Source organism: Triturus cristatus, chromosome 3_1 (assembly GCF_964204655.1).
Source record: "Triturus cristatus chromosome 3_1, aTriCri1.1, whole genome shotgun sequence".
Lineage (NCBI taxonomy): Eukaryota > Metazoa > Chordata > Amphibia > Caudata > Salamandridae > Triturus > Triturus cristatus.
Window position 1 is genome coordinate 650,588,171 of NC_140583.1, and position 27,999 is coordinate 650,616,169.

General features: G+C 44.5%; 1 protein-coding gene across 6 annotated transcripts in view; it reads right to left on the bottom strand.

The window, feature by feature from the left end:
• Positions 1-27,999, bottom strand: part of UACA (uveal autoantigen with coiled-coil domains and ankyrin repeats) — a 350,198-nt gene that overhangs the window by 101,208 nt on the left and 220,991 nt on the right. For all 6 annotated transcript variants that reach the window (XM_085644675.1, XM_085644673.1, XM_085644671.1 and 3 more), the window contains exon 2: positions 22,889-23,022. In XM_085644675.1, coding sequence (XP_085500801.1) covers positions 22,889-23,022 — 134 coding nt within the window. The remainder of the gene's footprint in view (positions 1-22,888; positions 23,023-27,999) is intronic.

Sequence of the window (27,999 nt, forward strand, 5' to 3'; positions counted from 1 at the left end):
ATGTCCTGGACTCATTGAGGCAGAGGAACAGCTCAGAAAAGCACCAGGCCCAGGATGACTCCAATGAAGAAGAGCAATTGTGGAGTCAGGTGTGACTTTGGCAGGTTGATGGAAAAGCCCAACAATGTCAACAGATCATCTGTCATTTGGATGTAGCTTACAATGGTTTGAGGCAAGCCCACTTTGTGTAGTCAGCCATCAAGGTATGGGAAGACTGGTATTCCCAACCACCACAGATGGGCTTGGAACACCACTATCACATTGGTGAACACCCAATGTGCACTGGTAAGGTCAACGGGGAGCACAGAGAACTAAAAGTATATGTGGCCGAACTGAAACCGCAGTTGAAGCCTGTGAAAATGCATGACCGGAATGTGAAAGCATGCGTCACGTAAGTTCAGCTCTACCATATAGTCTTCTGGATCCAGATCAGCCAGAATCTGGGCAAGGGCGAGTATCTTGAACTTGTCCATATGGAGGCAAAGTTCAGAGGGCAAGTGTCTAGGATCGGGTAAAGGCCTCTATCCTACTCTGGCACCAGAAAATATAGGGAGTATACCAGTCCCGATCTTTGACGCCGGCACCTCTCTATTGATCACCTGGATAAGAGCACCTGAAATTCTCAGAGTGTGGACATGACATCCTCAGGAGGTGTTGCAGTGTGGGTGGCATATATGGATCATAGGATAGGAAGGGTATTGAGTACCCAAGTTCCACGATCTGAAATACCCGACATGATACTCCGCCATCCGGGGAACTAAAATGTGACTTGACCTCCCACTGGGTGATCCCTTGGCGTCAATGCCAAATGAAGCTGTTTTGCGGTGATTGCGGTTTATGTAGCATGTCGTCTTTGAGGGCCTAGATTCTGTTGGAGTGCTCCTCAGTCTCGATCTGACTGGGAAGCCTATTGCTGCCTATGCTGATTTTGCATGCCAAAGCCTTGAAAGGGGCGGAGTTGTTGAGGGAACTGTTGAACTGGCTGAGCTAGGCCCAGAGAGCAGGTGATGGCCTTGCTCTCTTTAAATCTCTTCAGGGGTCAAGTCAGCCTTTGCTCTAAATTTTGGGTCATCAAAGGGCATGTCCAAGAGGGTCAGTTGCACATATGATGAAGTCTGTGGAGCGAATCCAGGCGTGGCGCCAAAAGCACCATTCTGGTTCAAACTGCCCCACCCAGACATGCGGTCGTATGCAGAGCAGATTGTGAACTTTGCTGCAGCTTGACCATTCAAGATTAATTGTTGCACGGTCAATTTAAATTCTTCCGGGTCAGCTGGCAAGACGTCCGTCACCCAGTCCACACCGTGAGTACCTTCCCCACAGGGCCTGAGGTATTAATGGACCTTAGGGCAAGACTGGTACTGGAGAACACTCGTTTTTCAAATGTACCCATTCGTTTGGAACTCCTGTCAGGTGAGATGGTAAAGAATGAATCGGGGTTTCTGGCTAATGCCAGATGAGACTATAACAATCAAACCCGCCGATAAAGGCGGAGCAATTGTCATTCTGGACACGGAGGCTTAGCGCACAGAGTGCCTGAGACAACTCAATGACACTACAGCGTATAAATCTCTCACTGAAGATCCCACTCCAAGATTATCTAAAGAGATACAAAATCTCGTAGATGATGCCAAAGCTGCAGGCTGGATTACAGGGCAAGAATCAGACTTTTTAATTACCAAATATCCTGCTATGCCATACTTTTATGTTCTTCCAAAAATACATAAAAGCCAAAGGCCACAACCGGGACGACCTATTATATCAGGCATAGGATCTTTGCTGGAACCTTTATCCACTTTTGTGGATTTTTTTCTACAACATTTACTAAAGGAAATGCCCAGTTATCTTCAGGACACTAAAGATGTCCTTAGATTACTTCCAGATACCGGTTATGACACCGAAACGGACTTGCTGGTCAGCTTTAATGTGGAATCCTTATACACCTGTATTCCACAAGTCGAAACTTTAGAAGCCATTGAGAGGCTTTTAGAAGCCAGAGAGATGGACACGATAACACCTGTTCATTTTATAATGGAATGTGCCAGATTGGCCATGACGGAAAACTTTTTTAAGTTTGATGAGACAATATATCTACAAATCTCTGGTACATCAATGGGCAGTATTTTTGTGCCCAGTCTGGCCAATCTGTATGTCCACCTTTTTGAGCAGAATAACGTACTCAACCAACTTAATCCCTTCAGGGATCAGATTAAAATATGGAAGAGATACATTGACGACATTTTTGTCGTCTGGCAGGGGCCAGTTGCCTCACTGTTGGATTTCCACGCATGGCTGAATACCAGGAATAAGTTCCTACGTTTTACAGTTGTCTATGACAAAAACAGATTGCCCTTTTTGGACATTGTGATTTGCCCTAACCAGGGCAGACTTGGTAGTGAATTGTACAGGAAACCTCAATCTAAAAATTCACATCTCAGTTTTAATAGCCATCATCCCAAATCTCTTCTGGATAATTTACCTGTCGGGCAATTCCTGCGTATTCGCAGAAACTGCTCTGACTTAACTACTTTTAATCATCATGCAGAGGATTTGTCAAGGCAATTGAAAGATAGACCATATCCTAAACGCCTGGTAAGACAGGTCTGGAAAAGAGCTTCCAACAATAACCGGGGAGCCCTTTTAGATCCTCCTGTGCCTAAGCCCCCTATGTCCAGAATGACTTTTGTGAACACGTTCAGCACGTGTTCTAACCAAATACAAAAAACCGTGCGCAAACATTGGCGGATTCTTAATGTAGGCAATGTTGATATTCCACCTCCACTCCTTTCCTTCAAAAGAGGCACGAGTTTACGAGATAGCCTAATACACACTAGACCTAAAACGAAATCTGTAACCACAACCAACACCCTGTGGGACTTACCGCCAGTACAAAGCCACTTTCCATGTGGCCAGTGCTCAGCATGTCCCCAGACCCAATCAACCAAAACAGTAGATATTGGGACAGATACACCATGGATTTAAAAAAAAAAACACACCAACTGTAACACAGAAAAGGTCATTTATCTGATAACCTGTCCTTGTTCTCTGAGATATGTTGGTATGACCACACGTAAGATTAAAATACGTATAAATGAACACAAGAGTACCATTAGACGGAACAAACAGGCCACCAGACTTACCAATCATTTTTTGACGTTTAAACACAAACCGGAAGATCTTAGATGGGTGGTTTTGGAACAACCTTTCATTCCAACACATGTGACTGACATTAAAAAATTCCTGTTCGTTAAAGAACAGAAGTGGGTGTTCAAATTGCAAAGTGACCAACATGGATTAAATGATGAGATACCTTGGTCATCATTATAAAGGAACAAGCAGGTATATGTATCACTTATATTATCAATTGTTGTAATACCTGCCTATTCAATGTGCTCTCTACGATGGACAGTGTACTATTGTGCTGATCAGTGTCCCATCATTATGATCTGGACTGCACATAGGAAATGCAGAGATATATATATTTTTGAAAATGATCAGGACCGTATGGGTTCTACCTTTTAAAGGGTGACATAGTATGAGACCTTTTGTGCACACATTCTTTTGTCGTTGTAATCGAATTCACACTGGTTACAAATAGCTCTAGCTATAAAAAGGGGCTTCATATGCGTACGTTTTTTATAGCGCACATACTGTAAGATACGTCTAAGCGCCCGTTTTCTTTAAATCATGCACTCCGTAGCAGAGACCAATAGTCTTGACAGAAACGAATGTGCCTGACTCTTTCGATTTTTTCGTTTTCCTTTTTTCTGTTAAATAGAACTACTATTTCCAAAAACTACTAATCCCAGCAGTCTCGGACGTATGACGTAATCACGTTACGTTTGAGCTTCATCGCGTTTCGCAGACACCATTACGGAAGTTATGCGTTGAATGGAGCTTATTTAACAGCGGTAAGCTTTCCCGCATTTCACCTCCCCTTCCAGCTCATTCTTTAGAGAGGGGTACAGACGGATAGGTAAGCTTGAGCACCCTTCTGCCTATTTCAATGGTTTATTTCATTTTGCCCTGTAGAGAGGTCTTTAGCAGACCTCCAGTCGGCTAAATCCGTTATGAAAGTAATTGAAATTACACATGTAACCGAGTAATGAGATTTGTCCTTTTGACCTGGTTTTGAGGCTAAAAGCTGTCCGTGGATAGTGTTCTTCACTGTCATAATATGGATGATACTATTTGTTCGAGCAAAATAGCCTAAAAAACTTACTTCTAGAGGTTTACATGCAGATATTTTGGGCTGAAAGTATGCAGCAGGGACGTGGTGCAATGCTCAATTTAGGCTCCATACACTGAATATATTAAAAAAAGAATTAAAAAAAAATAAAAAAAAGAATAAAAAATGTTTTCTTTAAAAAGTCAATTATGGATATGTAAGACCGTGCCTTTTTTTTATATCTAGGCCTATATAAACGTGATATACTCTACTTTGATAAACTGTTGAAACAACCGATTTTGAACACCCATTCTGGCATGGTTTTATACCGTTTAAGAATGTACCTTTTGGAGTGCATGGAAAGTTTCTTTATCCCTAACAGATGCAGCTTTGTCTTGGCTATAGGGGTAAAAGTGTTTTTTGTAATTTTCCATTTTTGTAGAGCGGTGCCTCAAATCCTGAGCGGATGCCAGGTGAGGCGAGGTGCGTACCCGCAGCAAGCCGGGTAAGTGCACTGTCGAGTGTCAAATTGACTGTCGCCATTTAACACACCAATGGGTGGTAGATACAATTAGAGTATCACATTGTAAAAATCTATACATGAACTGTTCTATGACCATACTGATGCTTTAAGAGTTACAGATTGGATTTATTATTATTTTTGATTTTGTTTGATCCCGTTTAGGTATGGTTTACACGTCATTGTCTGTAGCAGTCCCTTCGGGATTTAGCAGACCAACCAGGTTGTATTGGTACCAACCTAGATATTGTTGAATGATTTTACACACCAACACTTTTTGCAGTAGCATTAACAAGGTCCTGATGAGAGCGAGGATTTCATTATCCACAAGCCGAAACATGTAGACCTAGAAATCTGACAGTTATTTGTGAAAGCCGTCTATGCACTGGTTTTTAAAGTGGCACCAAGGCAGCGTCAGAATAAAAGTATTAGTGTCTTGATAGCCATTTTTAGTAGCACTTTTCACTCACTACTTTTTGCACTGCAACCATCACCCTCTAAAGTCATCATTACAGAGAAGTACACTAGTACTCACGTCTGGGACAACTGTGTAACCACCACAATTACAGAAGTGGGTGGTACCCATGGTAATTCCCAGTGTTCCCAGATGATGAAGCAAGCCACCGTTGGTGGGTGATGGGAACTTAACTTTTTTAAGCAGAACCCTTCTTGAGTTTACATTATTTTGCTCTGTTTTTCAACTCTGTATTTCTCTGGTGCATCAGCTTTTGGAGGTAGTGTGGTAGAATGTCTAAAGGCGTACAAAGACTTGACCCAGGAATTCCGCCCTCCGGGTGAACAACAACTCTTGATAGCACTCAAGAAGCCGCACAAGGCTGTTTCTTCTCCCACAATAGCTAGATGGGTGAGTTGGGTCATGCAAGAGGCGGGTATTGACACAAAGCAGTTTGGTGCCCATTCAACCAGAGGCGCTATGGCTTCTAAGGCGTTTGCGCTGGGAGCGCGCCTAGAGGATTTAATGCGGGCAGCAGATTGGTCTTCGGACTCTACGTTCAAAAGGTTTTATTTTAAACCTGTCCTGGATTAGGCTCATTTAGTGGTAAGTAAGCTTTGAACTAGAATAATCTGAAGCCTCCGGTCCTGACATAGAATCAGAATTTGCCAAGCGTAGTGAGGGTAAGTTCCAATTCTATTAAGGACACGGAGGCAAGGATTATCCCTCCCGGGGCACGATGGTGCGAACCCAACCGTATCGGAGTAAGTAATCACTTCCTGGTTTTCATAGTGGTATTGGAAATTGTTCATTGCTCTTCATGATTCAGTCCTTGTGCAACGTTTGCCACATAGTCGGTTATGTGTTGCTTTGAGTTTTATCACCCTTACGTTGTCTTTGTTCTTCCAGGGAACGATGGGACAAAGCAGGACCAGTGATGATTTGGCGTGACTCGTGCGAAGGAAGAGGAAAGACAAACATGGGACTATGGATGGTGGAAACTGTTGATGGACTATGGAATTGGTTTTCCTCCCTTGATGTAGGGAGTTGTAGTTTTTTCATGTAATGGTTATAATTCTTTGATTATCTTTCTGGCTGCTTGGAGTTTGGTAAAATAAAGCGAAGAGATATAAAGTATAATCCTCACCTCCGTGTCCTTAATAGAATTGGAACTTACCCTCACTACGCTTGGCAAATTCCGATTCCTTGATTTACTTTAAGTAACTGGGGGAAGTCACAGGAGATGTATGCTATTACTGTGCAGCTCCTGTCACACTGTAATAAAGGGATTTAAGGCATAAACAGTGAAGAATGTTACCATTGCAAGAAAAGTAAGTGAAAATGAGCATACAATCAGGATATGTATCTCAGTAGAAGTTTGTTTAATTTTCTTCCAGCTGTGGTGCAACTTCTAACTTGTGTCCATGGCCACTAGAATTATGCAGCTGGGGAAAACCATATTATGTGGCAGGGTTGACTAAACTATGTGTCAAAAAACTATTACGCTACGTAACTTGGCACATTGTGTGAAAGTATTACTTCTTTATTTTTGCATTTAACACATTTACACTGTCTTGGAAACGTTACACCTCATTAGTACCACTTCAACACCGAAATATAAGAATAGGCAACTGAAGGGTGACCAGTCAAACTTTGCCAAAGGCCTTCTAATACTCGGTAACACATTGCTGCGTTTTTAGTAACTTACGATCGGTTTGAGCTGGAAACATTTTGTCTTGCTAAAATGATGCAGCAGACATATGGATTATGTGACAAATGTGGCAAATCTATAGTTATGTCGAATACGATGCAGCATCGCATAATTCCAGCAGCTCAGTTTATGTCGTTATATTAAGTGAAAAGACTTGTCAAGTTTCACTAATATAAAACAGATACAGAATGGGAAGAAGCAGTGCATACTATACAGAAAAGGACAAAGCCAACAAGTCCATGGCAGCACTGGCAACATGTGCTGCCACTGTCCTGCCTACTCAAGTCTCCTGAGGTGCTCACAGAAGGCAGAGCTTGCTGATATAATAAGATGGAACTTAAAGAACAGAAACCCCACTTTGGGACACGGGTGACTGTGCATGTATTATCTCCCAACAAATTCTCTAATTTTGTCACATGAATAGACTGAAATGGACTATATGCAGTGCCGCTGGAATTATGCCAAACTGCAGAAAGCGCTTTATGCATATTAATGGAATCGTCAGATTGGCTACATAATCACCTGCTGCATAATTTGCAGATTTTAACAAAATCCCACCTTAAACCGATCAAAACGTACTAAAAAAGCAGTGAGATATTGGTGCACATGGCAAGGACCTCCGCAAAGGTTTACTGGTCACCTTCCAACTACTTATTGCTGTAGCTGTGTTTTAAACTGGTACTGAGGGGAAACTATTTTCTAGACAGTGTTAACGTGTAAAAAAAAAAAACAGTAATGCTACCTGGCATTACACTGCATAATTTAATCAACCTTCCTACATATTTGATCCTCCCGTTGCATAATTCCAGTGGCACTAACAGTGCTGCTGTTGGTCCTTGGGTCCTAAAATAACAGGAAAATACACGTAGAAACATGTTGTGCCCTTGAAAGGGATCAAGATCAGATCAGAATTCTTGTGTATCCTCCGACTGCTTTGTCTTACCATCCATCTGAATCATTTTTTGTTGTGGGTCCAGGCCCTGCTTCAAACTGGACTTTAGAGCTAGAGGTCGGAGTAAGCTAGTCCTTTCCATAGACCACTCCTCTACACACCCTCATCTATCTGAGCCCTCGTTTAATGTGGCTGAGGACTTTGGCCAGAAAGGCAAACAGGAACTATAGAAAGAGGCAATTGTTACGCCCCCCCACCACCACCACCAATAACTAGTGCCAACCATAAATGTGGCACCAAAGCCGTCCTTCTCAGAACACTGTCTGGACCTGTGGAATCAGAAGAGGATCTGACCTGCAGTCTGTGACCTTAGAAGAGCCCTGAAGGACTAGTGCTGCTACCTCTTGTACCCAGAAGAAAAAAGCAGACTCCAACTGTCAGTTGGCTGACCTGTTTGGCTACAGGGAACACAACAAGATGCAAGAGGCCCTTCCCATGAAGTGCCCAGCTGCCCAGTGGCAACTGGACTTGAACTTTGTAGTTGGTCTCTGCCTGACACCCAAAGAGTCTTAAAGCGTCTTCCCCTGATGTCATGGGGGACTTGTAAGCGTACACCTGTGGCTGTTTGCTTATGAGAAATTTACCTCCAGAGGGACACGATGAAGTAAGTATCGACTGACACATCCACAGTACCGGACTGAATTTCAGGTTCACCCCCAGCAAATATCTCTTTGTACCTCAAAAAACCCAACAAACTCCATTCCGATTTGGGACTTTGAAGCTTTTGAAATGTCTTGTTGAAAGTTTTCTGAGTGTCAACGGGGCAAACCTGTTTCAGGTATCCAGGATTTGGTTCCATGGCAGCAGCTTCAGTTTCAGTGATGCCCACACAGAGAGGAATTTTCTTTCAGAAAAATGACAAAGTACCTTTCTGAAGCAGAACCTACAAACGTTTTTGAAATTTGCGTCTTCTAGAATTTCACCAGGATCCACTTAGTATATCCGACCCGAGATACACTGTAGTTAGCCTCAAATTGCTCCTAGCTCCCAGTCTACCACAACCATTGACTGCCATTGCCACGGTTTTCCCTTTTTAGGTGCTATTTTCACAGAAAACTATAAAATGTCATATCTCCATCTCTCCTTATTTAATTTTTGTCATTTTGGTCTCATTTTGTTTATTACAGCTTACTTTATTTTTCTAATACAGTTTGGGATTTTTGTTACTTGGTGTTGTGACTTTATGACTCTTAGTATTGCCTAAATATGTTAAGCCGGTGTCCTCTGTGCCACCATTATCAGGGGTGGAGCTCAGGAAAATTTTGTGACTTTAAGGATTATCCCCAACAAGAAGTGTTATTATTCATTGAGGTGGGCAGACGCCCATTCAAAATACTAATCAACTTTCTTATAGTCAGCAAGTACTATAGGAAAAAAAAAACTTTAATATCCGACCATCAATATAAAGAATCTGAACCACTCTGGATAAACAACACACATAGCTACAAATAAATGTTATGTTTTGGTGCATTTTGAAAGATAGAGTGTATACCACACTTAAACCACTAATGACCGGGGACCTGGGTTCGAGTCTCGGCAAGGACGCTGAACATCCTGTGATTCTCGGCAAATCACTTAATCTCCCCGTGCCTAACAAAAACGAATGTGTCCTCGTGTAATGCAACTGGTGCTATGTAAAGCGCTCTGATACCCGATTCGGGTCAAGTTCGTGCTATATAAAACTCTGTAAAATAAAAATTAAAAAAATAAACTATGATATTAGCTAAATATTAACTTACAGCCGGAGAGGCTGTGGTGTTCTTTCATCGAAGTCCTGAAAAACTCACGGCCACCTACGGAACTATAGCTCCAATGGGTAGCAGACCAGATTTACGATTCTAGAATCATGACAAGAGGAAAAGGTGATGAGGTACAGACATGAGAAATAAGGTGAATCAGAGGAGAGTGTGAGGATAGAAAAGATGAGAGGGAAAAAAGGAAGGATAAGACAAAAGAATGGCAAGGAAACAGGTGGAAGAAAACTAGAGCAAATAAATTATTCAAAGGAAGATAAGAAATAGAACAGAGGGTTGATTAGTGAGGAGTTGGGGTGATGTGAGTAATAAAGTGTAGAAAGTGAAGAAGATGTGTGAGAAGTGGGTGAAAGATGTAAAAGGAGTGAGGAAGTAGGCTGGATGGAGTGACATGAGTAGGGGGATGGATGAGCATATATTGAGTCACGGGCAATATGAGGTGAGCAGAGGGAGAGGAATACAGAAGGGAGAAGACGGAGGACCATGTTTGTGAAGGACGGGGATGAGGAGAAAAGAAGGTGGTCACATAAGAGGCTTATAAGCAAATGATAAGTGGTGGGGAAAGGGCCAGAGAAGTAGGGGAAGAGACGGGAGAATACTGGTAGAAGGAGAATTTTAAGGACAGGGTGGGTGATGGGTAAAAAAGGGGGTGAGGGGAATGGGAGAGACTGGTAGGAAAACAGCAGAATCGGAAAGAAGAGGAAGCATGCCAGTTACTAGTTAGGAGAAAGAGCTCAATTTTGAGGCACTCGCATCAGCTCTATGTTTCGTCCTAGTTTCTCTTAAGATACAACCTGCTCGGAAGACTTGCAACAAAATGGCGGTTAAGAAACTGGTCATTAAATTGAAAGTCCAGTCGTCAACCTCGGAAGATGTACTCTTTGACCTTTGGGCATTTAAATGTCGAAACGGGCTTAGATTTGATTGCTGGTTTGGTTTTGTTGCTCAGGATGCCACCTTTGGTTGCTCTTCAAATTGTTACCTCACTTAGTTAAAATATGCATATCCTCAAGTTTTTGTAGATCCTGTGTGCTCATGAGTATGCGCTAAATAATCAAATAATTAGTGTGGCCACTGTTTAGAAGGTGGAGAACTACCAATGAAGAACAGATCCAGAGACAGAAGTGACAGGCCTGATTACACACACCCATCCACCCACAGGAGCACATTTACACGCTAATTCCTTTACATAAATACAATTATTACCCCACAGGCCGTAGCAGTGAAGGTGAGGCTGACAGAACAGGGTGAGGTGGAGAGTCCATGTTGAGGTGGAGAGTGAGATGGGTGAGGTGAAGAGACAGGAAGGTGAAGCAGAGAGAAGTGAGGCTAATAGGGAGGTGGCTGAGGCAGGAGTGAGAAAAAAGTAGGAAGGGGGAGTGAGGAAGGTGAGGGGGAGAGAAAAAGGTGAGGGGGAGAAGGAGTGTCGGAAAGACCGAGGAGGTTGAGCAAGAGTGAGAGAGGGTGAGGAAGAGAGAGAGGAGTGAGGAAGAGAGAAGGGCGGGAAGAGAGAGAAGGGTGAGGTGGAGAGAAAAGGGTGACCCTCGGGAGTGATGTGGAGAGAGAAGTGCGAGGTGGAATAGAAGGGTGAAGTGAGAGTAAGTTGACTGACAGAGAGGGGGGCGAGATGGGAGTAATGTGAGAGAGAAGTGGAGAGAGAAGGGCGCAGTACGGAAACATGTGGAGAAGGTGGAGAGAGAAGAAAGTGAGATGGGAGGAAGTAGAGGGTGAGGTGAGCGAAATAGCAGGGTGAAGAGGAGAGAAAGAAGGTGATGTTAGCAGAGAGGAGAGAGACTTAGAGAGAAAGAAGACTGAGGTGGGGAGAGCAGAAGTTTTTAAGTCCATAGCTTTACACATCTAGAAAGACAGTTGAAACTTATAGAACCCTGCAGTAGGTATCATTGGCAGCTCACATCCGTAGAAAACCATTCAGCATACTCAGACCCAGCTCTCAGACACCTGGACAATCCCACTCATCTTTATGGCACACCCATTCATCTTCATGGCTCTCCCAGATCCCAAATCCTGGGAAGGCAAGACCGGGCACCATCCGGGATCCGGGGATGGGATGAGAGATTTCTTTTTAAGGTGTTATTCCGAGGTGGAGCCAGACCAGTTTCCGGATTGTCAGGAAAGGCTTCACATAAAATGTGGCCTATTTCAAATCACTGTTTTAGGTCATTTGCCTAACCTTGGGACCACATTCCAATCCAGACTTGTTCTATGCACATAACAAAATAAGAGGGTAACTTTAAGTTAAAAAATAAGCATTGGTAAAGCCAATATGTCTTGCATAGGTGAGCTATTGCCTTTGTCAATGTTTTAACCTTGTTGCACAACAGCACGGTTGCTGTGCAGCATGGCTAAAAGTTTAAAACAAAAGTAGCACTATGACACAGTCAGCGCTGTCTGCATTATAGAGCTTTTTTCTTTTTTCAGTTCCTGGCCTGGGGCAGGTCGGGAGGCAACTACACCCTCCGAGTAGCATGCCCTTCCTCCGTACGAGATGCCTACTATGAATAATGCTACGGGCGACCCATTTTTCTTACTAGCATTTTTTTTTTTTTACAAAAAAGAGGCAGAAAGTAACATTGGTGCTGCAGGTACAGTGGCAACAGGGCCCAGTGATATGAGGAGCCAGCTAAACCCCCAATCATGTCTGTTTCACTATGCTTCATTGCTTGCCTAAGGGCCCAGAACACACTTACTGTGCCAGAGTTGCTACGGACTTGGAGTAATTGCCCACTGGAGAGGAAAATAATTGAAGAACAGGAGAGGTCTTACACCTATGCCTCATTGGGATGGCAGGGAGGAGCTGAGGCAAGATGGGAGCCCATGTCTTTAAGAGAGAGCAGTAGAGGCTGCCCACTTTTGCAAGGCAAGAGCTCTCAGTGAGAAAGAAGAAGTTGCAATGTCAGGGGCCCTCTGCATCGCAACTCACTTTAAAAAACAAGCATTTACAATGCAATGGTCTCGGCATTGGTAAAGTTAGAGCTATTGGCATTGCTCATGACATTATTTTTGTTTATGTTTTTGTTTTTAAAACATTTAAAGAAACGGCATTGTTATTTACAATGTCAATAGCTTAATCACTCTCAAATGCGAGACCTATTGCATTTACACCCACACACAGAGCCACCTACACACACACTGATTAAGCTATTGACATTGTAAATCACAATGCCATTTCTTTACATGTTTTAAAAACAAAAACAAACAAAAATGTCAAGAGCAATGCCAATAGCTGTAACTTTAACAATGCCGAGACCGTTGCATTGTAAATGCTTGTTATTGTTGATTTCAGTGAAATTACCATTTTTGTTAGCTCTCTGGGTCGGTAATGGGGGGGGGGCACTTTTCTTTTGGTTCCCTAATGGGGGGGGGGAGGGGGGCTTTTCTTTTGGTTCCCTGGCCTATTTTTTGTCCCAGTCTGAACCTGACAGATGTTTGGATGGAGGAGAAAGGGGAGCTGTTCCAGGGAGGTTCAACCTCACGTGCTTGGTGACCTCAGAGCTGTGGAGGAGAATTTTAATTTTCTGGCTACTCCTTAGACCTAAAACCTATATACATCACACACTTGTTCAGAGAGAATGCTCACTAACACCCAACCGCAGAGAAAATCCAACAAACACCAATCTACACTCACTCAGAAGGGGCAGGGCTGGTCTCAATACATCCTCGTGTAACGAGCCTCAGCAGTACTTTTTCGAAGTTCTATATTCACTTCTTACTTTGGTGGTGTAAAGATGCAATATAAAGGAGAGAAGTCCTCTCTGGGCGAAAGTAAAGGAGGGAAGTGAGACTTACGCAGAGGTTGGGGTAATGAGAATAAGACCGAAGGAGGACAGGCCCGGGAGAGTGGAATAGAAGGTGAAACATGGGAAATAAAGTAGGAGAGAAAAAAGGGGGCCTTAGAAATTAGGACATACAATAGCGCGAGTGAGAAGATGGGAGCTGCTGTGACAAGGTGGATAGCAAAAGCGAGGGTTACAGGCGGACAGAAAGGGAAAGGAGAATGCCTATGGAAGGGAGACAGCGTGGCGCTGCAAACAGCGTGAAGAGGAGAGCGATAGAAGTAAGGGCGGCGTACAGCAGGATAGGGGAGGGTCAGAGGGGATCACGAAAAGGGAGAGAGGCGCTCGAGAGGCAAACACAAGCAGAAGGGGAGGGCTGAGAGGAGGGGCAGAGCGGTCCAGGAGGGGGCGTGTAACCAACCCGGAGGAAGCGAAAATGGCAGCAAAGTGAAACATGGGAAATAAAGTAGGAGAGAAAAAAGGGGGCCTTAGAACTTAGGACATACAATAGCGCGAGTGAGAAGATGGGAGCTGCTGTGACAAGGGGATAGAAAAAAGAGAGGGTTACAGGCGGACAGAAAGGGAAAGGAGAATGCCTATGGAAGGGAGACAGCGTGGCGCTGCAAACAGCGTGAAGAGGAGAGCGATAGAAGTAAGGGCGGCGTACAGCAGGATAGGGGAGGGTCAGAGGGGATCACGAAAAGGGAGAGAGGCGCTCGAGAGGCAAACACAAGCAGAAGGGGAGGGCTGAGAGGAGGGGCAGAGCGGTCCAGGAGGGGGCGTGTAACCAACCCGGAGGAAGCGAAAATAACAGCAAAATTACAACAAGCCTTCTCAATTGTTTGAAGAGAAGTAAATTGCTATTGCATGAATGCAGGACGAATAGTAACAAATCACTTTTTTTTTTAACAAAATCTATAAAAGTAGCAGATCGAACAAGCCACCCACATCTCAGAGCACGCCCTGTCCCTCTGGAGTCAAGCTATGCCAGCGCGCAGGAACAGTCTATACTAACCCATATTTCACAGGCACAAACCGATGTCTCACCCTTTACTCCTGGGGTCTCATTAGTTCTGAAGAGTCGCATTTTAGAAGGACCATTTATTTCAGAAAGAGGCGTGTTAAAAACAATATTTCCAGCATCCAAATATTTCCCTTTAGTGAGTGATTTCTAATTACAGGAAGATTAATGATTTAATCTGAGCTGGTATCAGTAAGGGCCACGCGCCTTGCTCCTGCTCATTCGGGTTCCAGCTCCATTAATCAACGGAAGTTTCAAATGTGAGGCTCGACGTTTATTGTGGTAACCTTCTGTGGATCCTCTGACCTGCTGGGAAGCCCAAGGAATACATCACGAGGATCATCACTGTCAGGGCGCCGGCCGCATCCACGCACGACAACGTCGAACTGCGCCACAGGCGCGCGCCAGTGAATCACGCATGCATTATTTACCAGCGCGCTCCATCTTCATAAAAGAAGCGGCGGAGATTACAGTTTAAATCCAGAAATCCATGTGAATATTTTCGTGAGTTTAATTAGGAAAGGTTGGGTCGGTTCCGAGGGCACCGGAAGACACCACCGCCTTTCTCCGAGGCAGAGCAGAAATGCCTCGGAGAAACGCAGCGTCCTTTTCGGATTCGGGGGCGTGTTTTGCTGTTGTCTCCTCCCTGAGACTTCTCGCAAAAAACACGCCCCCCGATCCGAAAAGGACGGGGCCTAATAGGAATGACTGACCTCTTCTCCAATGGCTGGCCAGCATTCAAGAGGCCAGCCAATGGAGAACAGGGGAGAAGAGGGGCGGGTTCAAGCCCCTCTTCTCCAAGTCATTAAATCTCGGAGCGAGACTGCGCAAGCGCAGCCTTCGCAGCCGAGACCTAAAAAGGGGGCAGGGGGGCTAATTTTCCTTTCTAGCATTAAGGAAGAAAAAAGGGGGGCAACATGTGGGGGGCTCATTTTTTTCTGATATGGATAGAACACCTATTTCAAGTTTGGAGTGATGGTCAGGCATGGTGGGAAAAGGGTAAAATGGCAGAGAGGCCAGCCCGCTACGCTATGCCGCCGTTATTAGTGCAGCCAGTTGCATTGGGGCCCAGGAGTGCAAGGGGCTCGCAACACCCCAATTATGCGGAGTTGGATTCTTGGGCCAATTACTGTTTATGATTGATGCATTTGCTGCTTCATACGTCTCACATTTAGTGTGCATTATGAGCTACAGAAAAATTTGTCCTGAAATTATTTTAGAAGTCCGTAATGTTTCTGTGTACCGAAAGGTAACGCTTTGCGGCTCCGCACTGATGACATTCTGCTCTGGAAATGACGTGCAGGGTCCATATAGGCACCACTCCTGCATGCTGTCAATCGCTTTTGAGACTGTCCGCACCCCCAGATGCAGAGCCCCAAAAATAAATCTGTAGACAGGGGGCAGATTCCTAGACTTGGTATCTTATTAACAGATAGAATCCAAGCACAGAAAATGAGCGGATGGGAGAGTCGGTGGGGAATCTGTGGCTAGATAGAGCCTCTACCAAAAAGAGCATTACCAATGGTAAGTAACTTGTTCTTCTGATAGGCAGTTCAAGCCGCAGATTCCTCAATAGAAAACAAAGCAGTACCTTTTAGGAGGTGGGTCTGTGGCTGGACTCAAACCAGAAAGTCTTGCAGGACAAAGCGGCCAAAATAACCCTCTTGGCAAACCAGACAATAGTGCTTCATGCAAGTATGGAGGGACACCCACTTAGCTGCCTAGCATATGTCTAGGGCAGAGACTCCTCATGCTAACACAGTGGTAGCAGCTTTGGTCATGGTAGAATGAGCAAGCAGTCAGTCTGGAGACTGCTTTTTTTGCCAATGCGTCTCAGATTTTTATGCATTACATGATCCAGCGGAAGATGGATCTCTTCTGCATTGCCTTGCTTTTTTTTGCCATGGAGAACCCCACAACAGCTGATCGTTTACATGGTGTTCTTTGATACAATCAATGTAGAAGCTCAGTGCTCTTTTGGGGTCCAAGCAATGGAGTCTCTCTTCCTTGGACGGGTAAGCAGAGCATAGAATGCTGGCAGGGGGATGTTTGACTAACGTGGAACAGCATCACAATTTTCAGGAGAAAGGATGCCCAAGTCGGCAGAACTAGTTAGCATGGGAAGAAGGTAGTGTATGGTGGTTTGACAAAAAGAGCCTGAAGCTCAATCACTCCCAGTGCCAAGGTGAATGCAACGAGGAATAAAGCCGCAATGGTAAGAAGTCGTAAGGGACAGCTGTGAAGCAGCTTAAAAAGAGTGCACAACAGATACATCAGGGCCAGATTAAGATCCCATTGAGGTATGACAATGGGAGACAGGATAAACATATGTCGAAGCTCTTTCAGAAATGTCATATTTGTTTTGGTTACTATTTATTTCCATAACGACATTATACTCTGTATGTTTCTTTAAAGTTTAGGAAATAACCTTGCTGCCCAAGACTACACTGAGGATATTTATGCCAGTTCTTGGTAAAACTCGGTTATATGTACCTTTGTAAAATACATTTTTGCATGGTTCTTTGGGTTTTTCACCATATGGGATGAGTTTTTTGCTTTACACCCGGGCACCTTTCCTAGTTATATGAACAGCAGGGATTCAATTTGTGGTTTCTAACACAGAGGTATGTAACTGCATGACTTGGGTGTTCCTGGTTGATGTTGGACAAACAGCATTTTAGTAAATGTGGTCCTTCTCGTGCCAACCCCTCTAATTTGGTTTGCAAGCTCTGGAAGGTACTACAGTGTAAAAACACTGGGCGAGGGATTGGGGGTTTGTTTTACATGTGTGAGAATACTTAGTGTTTATTATTGTGTATGTTCCTTAGCCTTGAGAAAGTCATGGCGGTTGAGGCGGACGAAATGTGTTGGCTTGGATTTATGAAGTTGCAAAGAATTCTGTTTCTGTGAAACTGAGAACGGAAGCAAAGAAGATTTGTTTCAGAGGAACTGAATAAAGGTTTTGATATCTGTGATATACCATGGACTATTGAACTGTTCTCGGATTGTGTTCACATAATATATAATTAGGATTGAGGCTAGCTTCATACTGAAGGGCACGGTGTGGCTGCTTCTCTGTTGAGGACATTGAGGCAGAAATTCTGACTGGGGTTAGCGGATTGTGTGGGTTGCAGTGCACCGTACATGCTCTGGCCACCATAAGAATAAAAACTTGAAACAGAACCGTGTCCAGAATGACTAGGATGAAGGGGAACATCTGAGAAGGAGTCTGGTATGACTTCAGTAAGTTTATTTAGTGAATTCCAACAGAAATTTCACCGTAGTCTGGAGGTGCTTGATTACTGCTTGAGGCGAGCCCACCTTCAGCATCCAGTCATCAAGGTAGGGGAAGACTGGCACCCCCGACCACCAAAGGTGCGCTGTCATCACTTTCGTGAACACCTAAGGGGTGCAAGGGAGACCAAAGAGAAGCACTGCGAGTTGAAAATGCTGGTCTCACACCACAAACCGCATGCACCACCGGTGGGCAGGCAGGACGGCGATATGGAAATATGCGCCATGTAGGTTCAATGCCACAATTCAGTATCCAGGGTTGATGGCAGAAAAGACCTGGGTCAGGTTGAGCACATTTAATTTCCACTTCCAGAGGAAGGCGTTGAGAGGATGTAGTTCTTGAATAGGCCAAAGATCTCCGTCCTTTTTGGGCACCAGAAAGTAGTGGGAAATAACCACGCCCTACTTCTGGCACCAGCACCAGCTCAACAGCCCCATTGGTCAAAAGGGATTGCACTTCCTTCTCTCAGAGGGAGAGATGGTCCTAAGTCAGTTGTTGGGTAGACTGTGAAATGTGCAGCAGGGTAGAAAGGAAGGGTATGACGAGGTCTTTGCAAACAAGTTGAAGGGCCCCCCTGTCCGATGTGATTGCTTGTCCACCCAGATAGAATCGGTGGATTCTGCCTTCCACTGATTGACTGTTACCCTGTAAGGGTACACTAACTAGGCATGTGTGGCGGCAAGGACTGACGCCACTCTGAACTTCACCTCCAGGGTGGTGAGCACCTCCGTCCAGTGGCGGTTGGTGACAGAAAAATGGTGAGGCACAGAGCATGCAAAGTATGTACTATAAAAACATTTTTTTTAATCTAGAAGGCTACACAAACTTGATTTGAAGGAATTGGAGAGCTTAAAATAAGCACTAGTTAAATTACATTATATCCGCAACTTAACTTCCTTAACGTAACAAAAATTAAATGTTTACTAATCCTTTAGCAGCCTGCAGCACATCCTCTATGTTCTCCAGTCTATGGCTCCCATCACGATGTTCCACAGCCAAATCCCTTCCTTAACCTATCCAAAGGCTGCTCTCATGCAGTTAATCATGTTAAACATCATGGGAGAAGTGCCAGGATGGTTGGAGCAGGCTGTCTGAGTGCTCCTTCATGCACTGGAGCTTGTGCCTGCTCTCCACCCAGCTAACTAAGACAGCTCATGTTGGAGAGGTCTGAAGTGCCCACTGGCTCCATCATCACACTCAGCTCAGGCTGGCAGAGTAAAAAAAATAAAATGGTATTAAAATCATTTATAACCTTTTTATTTTTCATGCTTTCTGCATCCGCAGCGGGGGGGGGGGAGGTGAAACTCCTCCGCTCTTATGGAGGAACTGTTGCTGCCACTGTCTCTCCCGCAAAACTTCTGGATCCCTTGAAGGGGTAGGTTGGTAGGGGGCACCTCTACCAAAGCCATGAAAGGAGCGTTGGTAAACAGTGAGCAGTGGCCCTACTCTCTTTGAAGCGTTCAAGAGTATAGTCAGGCTTGTCCCAGAACAGGCGAGTCCCATCAAAGGGCATATCCCTTAGAGAGGACTGGACATCGCCAGAGAACCCAGTTGATGGCAACGTATGGCACTGCTGATGCCTATTGCACAATCTATGTTGTCAGTAGTGTCCAAACCACAATGAATTGTGAGCTTACCCGCATCTCGACCATCCTGATACCGCCCGAGATAGTACAGGGCAAAGGTCTTCAGGCACACCATGGAGGACTTGTGCTACTGAATCCCTAAGGGCATGACAATTACGGTCCAACAAACAGGCGGTATTAACAGAACGGCGGGCCAAACAAGTGGCCGAAATTAGGCACTTACCAATTGTCTCCATGCGCTTTGATTCCCTATCAGGGGAAGTGGTAGGAAAAGTGTTCAGATTAGAACAGCTGGTGGAGACCTAAACCACGAGACTTTCAAGTGAGGGGAACTAGGACAAGGAAGCCAGGTCGCCTGGGGCACAGTGACGGCACCTGGCTATTTGTATATTGACTGGCGGGCCAGAGGAGGGGTTGGCACAAGTTCCCAAAAGGGTGTCCATCACAGCCTCATTGAAAGACAGGAGAAGCTCAGCAGAAGTCTGGTCCATTGCAGGGCCTCAGTAAGAACATTAGTTTTCACCTCCAGAGTGGGGAGTTAGAGATCAAATACTTCATCTCCCTACGCATGACCTTGCATGGAGAAGCAGATGCATCTGTGGCTAGTCTGGACAGAAAGAAAAGAGCTGCCCCTGGGGAGGTGTCTAGTCCAACTAACCACTAACCTCCTGCAAACCCTCATACCAGATGTCCTCCTGATAGAGCTGAGCGAACTCATCACCCGGGTCATAATCGTTATCAGAGTCTGTTCCAAAAAGGGAATGCCAAGAATATTGCCAGCCTTGTGGTAATTTAGGTGCACAAATGGGCGCCTCGGTCAGATTCGGGTCTCACTTCGGTTGAAGTCGGACTGGTGTCAGAAAGGACAATCAGGGACCATTTTTTGGGCAGTGAGGTCGGCATCAGGGTTAAAGTACCTAGGCCCAATGCCATTTGGCTGCTGGGAGTGGAATCAGAAGAGGAGTTGGAGGCAAGAGTAGCTCAGAGAAACCAGCAGGCAAAGAGTGTACTCACCAACATGGCTCTTTGAGGCACAAAGGGTACGCCAGTGGGAGGCGCCAAGAACTGAAGAGCTGGAGCCTGACTGAGGTGAACTCTCTGAACTGACATGGCATGGCTGAAGGTCCCAGGAATTAAGGTTGTACCAGCAACCGCTGCGAAATCTGCTCTTAAGTTGGCCAACCTTGAGAGTGTGATCGAACAGCTGGCACCAATCACATGCTTGCTCAGGGGTGGGAGAGCAGCATGAAGGAGTGTAACTCCGTTACGATTTCTTTTGTTTTTTTGTGCTTACCTTAAGACTTGGAGAGCGTCAAAGATCGGCTTCTGAAGCGGCTCCATCGACTCCGGGACTCGGATCTTTGATGCGGAGCGGGACTTGGAACGATCCTGGCGCTGAGTTTTCTTAAGCTTGGCAACAAAGTTTCAACTACTATAATCTCCCAATAAACATTTTCTAGACTCTTCCCTCTTCTATCCCTCCATTATCTTTTTTAATCCAACTAACAGACTCACATGTCCATCGCTCAAATTAACCCATATTTTCCTACACTAATCCTTTTGGGTTCCTGAGTAGATTGCTACTCGCTGAAAAGCGCTTTGACACCTTGTCAGGGACAGTAAGTGATATAGAAATACAATTACCTCATGTTCCATGATGGCCTTCAGGTTCATGGAGGCACAGTCTCTGCAGGTCTTGGAGTCATGGCTCAACCCCAGAGACCGCAGGCACAACTGGTAGCAACTGGTCACAGACATCTGTTTACGACAGTGCCTAAAGGGCTTGAAACCTGCTGTTTTAGAGGGTAACATGCCATGAACACAGTGAATTCAGAGGGAAAAAAACAAAGAGGTAAAGCACCTCTGAGAGACAAGCGGAAGCGCCAGATCTGCATCTGGCAGTGTGGAAAGAAAGGAACTGACATATATAGTCCCTGCATGCCATTTCCAGAGTGGAAAGTCTATCAGCCCTGAGCCGCAAGGCCCCAACTTCCAGCTCGCAGAAACATTTCTGAAAAAGTTTCCAGATCCAGTCTGACGCTTGGGGACTTTTCAAAAGGTGAGGAATCTGGGGCTCGAAGTCTATGTCATAAGGATAAATCAATACATAAATACTATAAAAAAGGACAATAGTAGTGAGTCCGCCATCTTGGAGTAAGTCACTATAATAAATAACTTGGATCAGAGTGACACATAGTGGTGGAGTAGCAGGAAACTCTTACAAACGTAACAACCAGATTCCAGGTTAAAGCATACAAGTCTGAAAACACAATACTGGTAACCAAAAGAAATGGAGACTGTAAAAAGGCAAAGGAAAAGAAAGCCAAGATTTGTCCGATTTCTTTAACCAAATATTCACAGGGGATCATTGCCCACTTCACCGAGAAGAGATCACGTCCTGGTGGTCTAGGACAGAATCCAGGTCTACATCCTGGCTGGATGAGAAATTTGGCAAGCTGAACGAGCAAGTTACAGAGCTGGTGGCGGATTGACCGAGTAGAGGTAAACATTGAGACTGAAGGCAAAGTTATTGAGCTCAGAACATTTTATTAAAAAGGAGGAGACTCAGGCAGGCCATGCACATCCAAAAGTGGAAGATTTACATTTGATGTGGTTTCCACACTCGTCTGCTTCTCTTTATTGCCTGATACATGCTTATAGTGAGGATGCACATAGGCTCTATCACCACTGTTTTGTTCACTGTCCTGTGTTACTGTTGTGATGTGTACTAAGAGTTCTTGAGAGGCAGAATATTTCACCGCAGTCTTGTATTGTGGTAGCTTTATAAATTAAACAATAAAACGTTAAAGACATAAAAACAACAAACTTACCTTCAAAATGGTATAGTACTTTGTTTGTTTATAGCTTACTGCCTTCAGTTTTATATTATGTTGTGTTATTTCTGTAAAGGAAATCTCTGCACCCCTTAAAAAGCAAACTATGCTTCCTACAGAGTAGATGCTACTGCTAACATTTAATAGTAACTTGGCAAAGGAGAGTAAAAGGCATGAGCAAGGGACAATGCTCAAGTTTAGGTCTCGGCAGACACGTTGCCACTACCAAAAGAAAGAAGCCAACGATTTGCTGCCTGGTAAAGCGGTTACAAAAACAATCCACACAACGGAACAAAAAGAAAGACATATGCTGGTGTCGGTAGACTAAACGTCTACCTCCTGCACACTCATCCCCATTACCTTACCCTTGTTCTTGCAATAGACCTCCTCCTTGCTGAATGTCACACGGTAGATATATCTGTCAACAACCAGGTCAAGGCTTTCCTCTCTCTCGCTTGCTCTTTCGATCTACGCACATTACTCTGAAAACCTAGGCTCACCACTTTTCTAGTATATTCTGACCCTTTTTTTTTTTTTTTTACAAGGGTTATCATCTTACCATTCAATTTCCTTGATCCTGGCCTCATCTCTTATTCTTGGTATTTTTGTCCCCACTCATACCTTCGGTCACCCTTCTGCTTGGCATGGCCCACTCACATCGTTTGACCCCAATACAAGCCTTCTTCACCACCCTATCCAATATCCAACTTACTTCAAATCCAAAATGCCCACCCACTAACTTGACCCCAATACTGTCCACCTTCAACTCTTTATGCACGTGCCCTGCTCTGGTACTTACGCAGATCTCCCTTCCAAGTCCAGCTTGCTGGGGTTGACTCCTTTTTTGGCGAGGATTGAGGACACTTTGTCAACATCTCCTCGCTCCGCTGCTTTCATCAGCCGATCATCATACTTGTTCCAGTCAGCCGTTTGCTGTAGGAGAATGGAAAAGTCAGACATCAGCTTCTCAAATCTTGAGTCAAAGAAATAAGTATGCACAAATAAGCTATTATAGTGTATGGCATCGAAAAAAGGAAACTTTTTGAGATAAAAAATATCAGAAATAGTCCTATGATAACACTTTGACACAGGCGGCTTGTCCAGAAATTAGAGCATTCCAAAGTTTGGGGAAAACATATAAGACCTTTTCCTGGAATGACATTAGACTGTGCTGGTATTGCATTATACAATATTTTGTGTTTTCTAAACGGCACTTCACACTGCCGTTTTTGTCGTTTGTAAGTGCAGCAAGTCAATGCAAATAACAGGTGATCCCATTACCTCATTTCACTGTACTCCATTTACTCGCCTTGGACCGATGGAAGACTGAGTAGGCATCGCAAGGATCTAAATTTGGGATCCACCGGACCCACAACATGGCGGCAAGCCATCTCATCAGCTGCATTGGATCAGCAATGCTTTGCAGTAATGTGCTACGAGTGGATGTTGGCGAATACTACAAAATGAGGTGCTCCTCTATCACAGGCCAATGAAAGCTGTGTAAAGTTGTGGAAGTAGGTTTAGATTAAACCCGCCCCCTGCATATATCTGCATTTTGTTCTACTCCCACACATAAGAGCACCTTATCAAAAGAGTGCCAATAGTCCATGCTACATTTAACCAGGGCACAAAAACATGGTAGCTAAATATGATCTGTGTGTGAGACTAGTTCTTAAAATGGATATTCAGGGAATTTACAGCCACTCCTGAAGGCTGCACTTCTGACTGCATGGACTGAGATAAGTCTAACATCCTTACACAGGAACTTCCAATTTCAAGGATAATAGACAATGGGGAGCTTGATACCAGGCACAGCACAGAGGATATGACACACCCATCGCAATAACTGAGGATTTGTTTGTGAAGAGTATTTTACCTAGGGTACAGTTTTGCCAAAATTGTAAAACCGTTTTTCCTTGACAGTCCCAAAATAAACTAGGCTCCACTGTATCACCAAGGCATAGTGCCCCGAAAGCATTTCGCTCCACACACCAATAATATCACAGAGTATGGAGGCATCAGTACTATGTGATGACAAGTCACGGTTATCAGAGATCTTGAAGCCTGTTATGAACAATGGGTTCCTCATGTGGGTTCCTTATATAGGCAGGTTTAATCGTGTCCCTATTTAGATGAGGCCTGTGAGTTGACAATCTTCCTTTAAGGGCTAAATGATACTCTATGAAGGGCTTCTGAGAAGCTGCTTCATAGGGAAATTGCTCTGCCGCAAAATGGACCTAAGGTGTTACAGACACTTTGTGAAGGGTATATCGGCTGCACACAAGGAGTTCTCAAGATGAAGCCCTCAAATTCACAAGACAGTGATGGATCTGCAAATGCACCAACGCGTCTCCTTGCAGACGTTTTAGAAGTTTAGTGGGGATAGGGGTTTTGACACATTGACAGTTTTTCCGTCTGGTGCACGTGGAGTTATACTCCGACACATAATACACTAATTAAAACCACTCTGACAATGGGGTGCTTTACGGGTGCGTCATGAATATACTTCGATGTTGAGAGCTGCCTACTTTGTTAGGTATGCGGACAAATGACTGATGAATACCACAAGGGAGTAGAGGGAGTGAGGTGATTGGCCAGAGTAGAGTGTTGTACATATATATTCATCACATGATCTAATATTCTAAGACAATGACCAATGAGAAGGCGACTTTAAGAAACAGTTGGCAGCAACAATAAGTAAACCTCATGGGTCTATCTCAACGCAGTGCCAAGACCATTGAGTCTCCGGTAATGTCATGTTGCTCTCACATTTCCATGTAAGCCATACTGTCTTCATGGAATGACACGGACATTTAGGCCTATTTTTTGTCATCAACTGTTTCAGGGCCTATAGAAGAGAGCCCGTCTCTCTACTGAAGCTCCTGATCTCTACGGACATTAGGAATATAGGTCTGCACTTTATATACAGCACAATGGAGGAGAGGGGCATTTTTTGCACTCTAGGTTAACATTTCAAACCCTGCATGAAAGCCTATTGTATCAGAGAGGCAGAGTGGGGATGCCTGCAGACATGTCATTCATACAAACCCGCAAGCCTCCTTTGTGAGGCTGTTATAGCACCCCTTCCAAGTACAAGACTGTAAAGTACATCTTCCCACAGCTTGCCATTCCCGATGGAGCCATTCCTCTTGGAGAACTTTACCCCCTGCGCATACTAAACTTTGACAAGAGATCATTTTTCTACAAAAACAAGTCCCTCGGGTTCCCACAGCACCTCGTGTCCCCCAATTGTTAATGGCATCTTTCCAGTCCGAATGACTGCCACTTCCCCTGGAGCCATTCCTGTACCAAAGCCAAAGGAAACCCAGCACTTGCCAGAACTGGTTGTTCACAATGGAAAATGCAAACTGAAAAGTCACGAAACAAAGACCTGTGTGGTGTGGAAAGGGTTAACCAGAGCTGGGCCCGGATAACACTTTGTCAGAGGGCAAAGGACTGGGAGATTGACCCAGTTGGAGACCAGTACTGGAATGTAAGCCCTTTCACCCAACATTTGTCATCGGCCTTTGTGATGGAAATGCAATGCTGGGTACAAAAAGGGCATTTATATGAAGAAGAGAGAGATCAGCAGAGTCCCAGGAAGGAAGAAAGCTAAAGAGCCCCGACGGGAAAAAAAATCAGTGAGACGTGCGAGGAGACGGGCAGGTTCACACAGCCTGGAAATCGCGCGTCCCTCCCCCTTAATGTGCGTGAGAGGTGCCGAATACACTTACACTACGGCCAACTCTCGAGGAGAAGTGCTGAGTAGCAAACAAAAGGATAGATGGGCACACATAGTCCTGCGTTCCAGAACAGCAGTGAGAGAAGGAGCACACAGTGACGAAAACTCGGACAAAACAGGGGACAAGAAAACAGACTGTTAGACAACCACAGACATGACATGTCCGACTGTACAAAGATTTGCAGTGAAGGCTTAGATCCAGAGAGCCACAACACGTCGTGTGATTTAGTACACAATGACAGAGCGAGGGGTTCCCTCGTGCCTATTTATAGCACTTTCAGCACGAAGTGGTAGAGGAGACAGACACAAACAGTGAGACGCAATCCCAGGACTACCTATGCACTGGTATTTAAATAGAGTGACGCCATCGCGTGAGCAATGGGAAGCTGCACATTATGTGCTGTTTACTCCGGATCCTCCAGCTGATGGCACACAAACACTTTTATTGTATTTATAAATATTTTTTATCCCATACTATTGATTCCAAATCTTCCTCTCCTTCATGGTTCAACTGAATGGCTTAATTGTTTAGTAAAGAACTAAGTGTCACCTTATCTTACCACAACTCGCCTCCTCTCCCTCACTTTATCGTTCTAGATTCTCCCGTTGTCCATTCAACATCTGTTCTCAATGGCTCTGCCCCCATCTTCCTTTCTCTCATCCCTCTCCAACCCTCCTCCATGATTCTTAAACCTCTGGGATTCTCCAGATTCAGTGTATTCTTTCTGGCACTCCCTTCCCTATTCTCAATTCCTTGTTCCAAGCCTTGCTCTTCCTGTGCAAGTTTTCTTCTATAAGTTCATTCTTCAGTAAGAATGATTATGAATACATGTTCCAGAGTTCACTCATTAGGTTAGACCTTATTATAGCACCTTGTATAACACAAAAGACGTCTTCTCAACTGTTTGGTTACCTGTAAAGCGTGCAGACACCAATTAGGTAAATCTACGCTCTTTAAAAATGAATATAAAACTATGTGGGGTGCTAGCAGACTCAAGATCAGGTCTGTCAAGCGGGAATTACATTTAATATTTTTTTAATTAGCAAGACTAAGTGATTTCCTAGAATTACATAACATCAAGAGCGCAGGCTGGGATTTGAACCAAGGTACCCAGGTTCAAAGGGGACAGTTTCTGAGACAATATCTGAGCGGACAAGCAAGCTCTGAAGGCTTCTCACCGAAAACGGCCAGAGAGGCTGAGCGAACCTGCGCATGCTCTAACAGAAAGACAAACCAGGGACATGCATGAAGGCTAGGCTTCTCCTTTCTTTGTAAGCCTCCCTTGAGTGAGACATTCAGCAGCACATCAAGAGACAGGATGGCGTAGCACCAATGTTTGTATGTTAACTGAGTGAAGCAGTGAAATGTGAAAACTGAACAAACCATGGCATGTAGAATAAATTCGGCCTTTCATGCATGTTTATTAAAAGTACTTGTTCCACAAAATCGTCTATGACAAATATAACCTACCATATTGTATTAGACCATTAGCAAAAGGCTTACTACCGTTATGTGGCCCGCTGAAGCGCTTATCCCCATGGGTAGCACAGTACACCGCATGGGTATGTGGTTGGAAGTGTGTTGTCTTTGTCTTGAGCCTATGTGAGAAGTGTTTCCATGCCCTGCGTGGTGACCACCAAAAGTGTGGTTATAGTTGTAAGGGACTTAGTGATGTGATAAGTAAGTAGGCGTGAGACAGAAGCACATTTTGATAGTTTGTGGTAGGTTTGCAGCTCTGATCAGCTCTGCAGGTCACTTTACTGTGTTGGTAGTTATCTTGTATGTGTTATGTTCTCAATCCCACCTCTTATGGTGGCTGTAGTAGGAGATAGTCCGTTCAGAGATCTTATGGATCCACAGGAGGTAATGGGTGTGGCCAAAGAGTGAAGAGTAACCTGGCCCCTGCTGAAGAGTGTGTTACACTCCCCCTTTACATGACTGCCCTTATGAGAAGTCAAGTGAGGAGCATTTGGCAGGATGCACTGCTTTGTCGCATTTCTGTTTTTAAATAACTTGATTGGCAATACAGCTCTTGATCAATGTTCGATGCTAGGTCTTTAACGCACAAAGAAGTTCAAAACTCAAAATCAGTTATTGGAGCAGCATTTTGGAAGTAATATGTTTAGCGGCCTAAAAACTTACCATTTGAGGTAAAAACGGGCAGAAA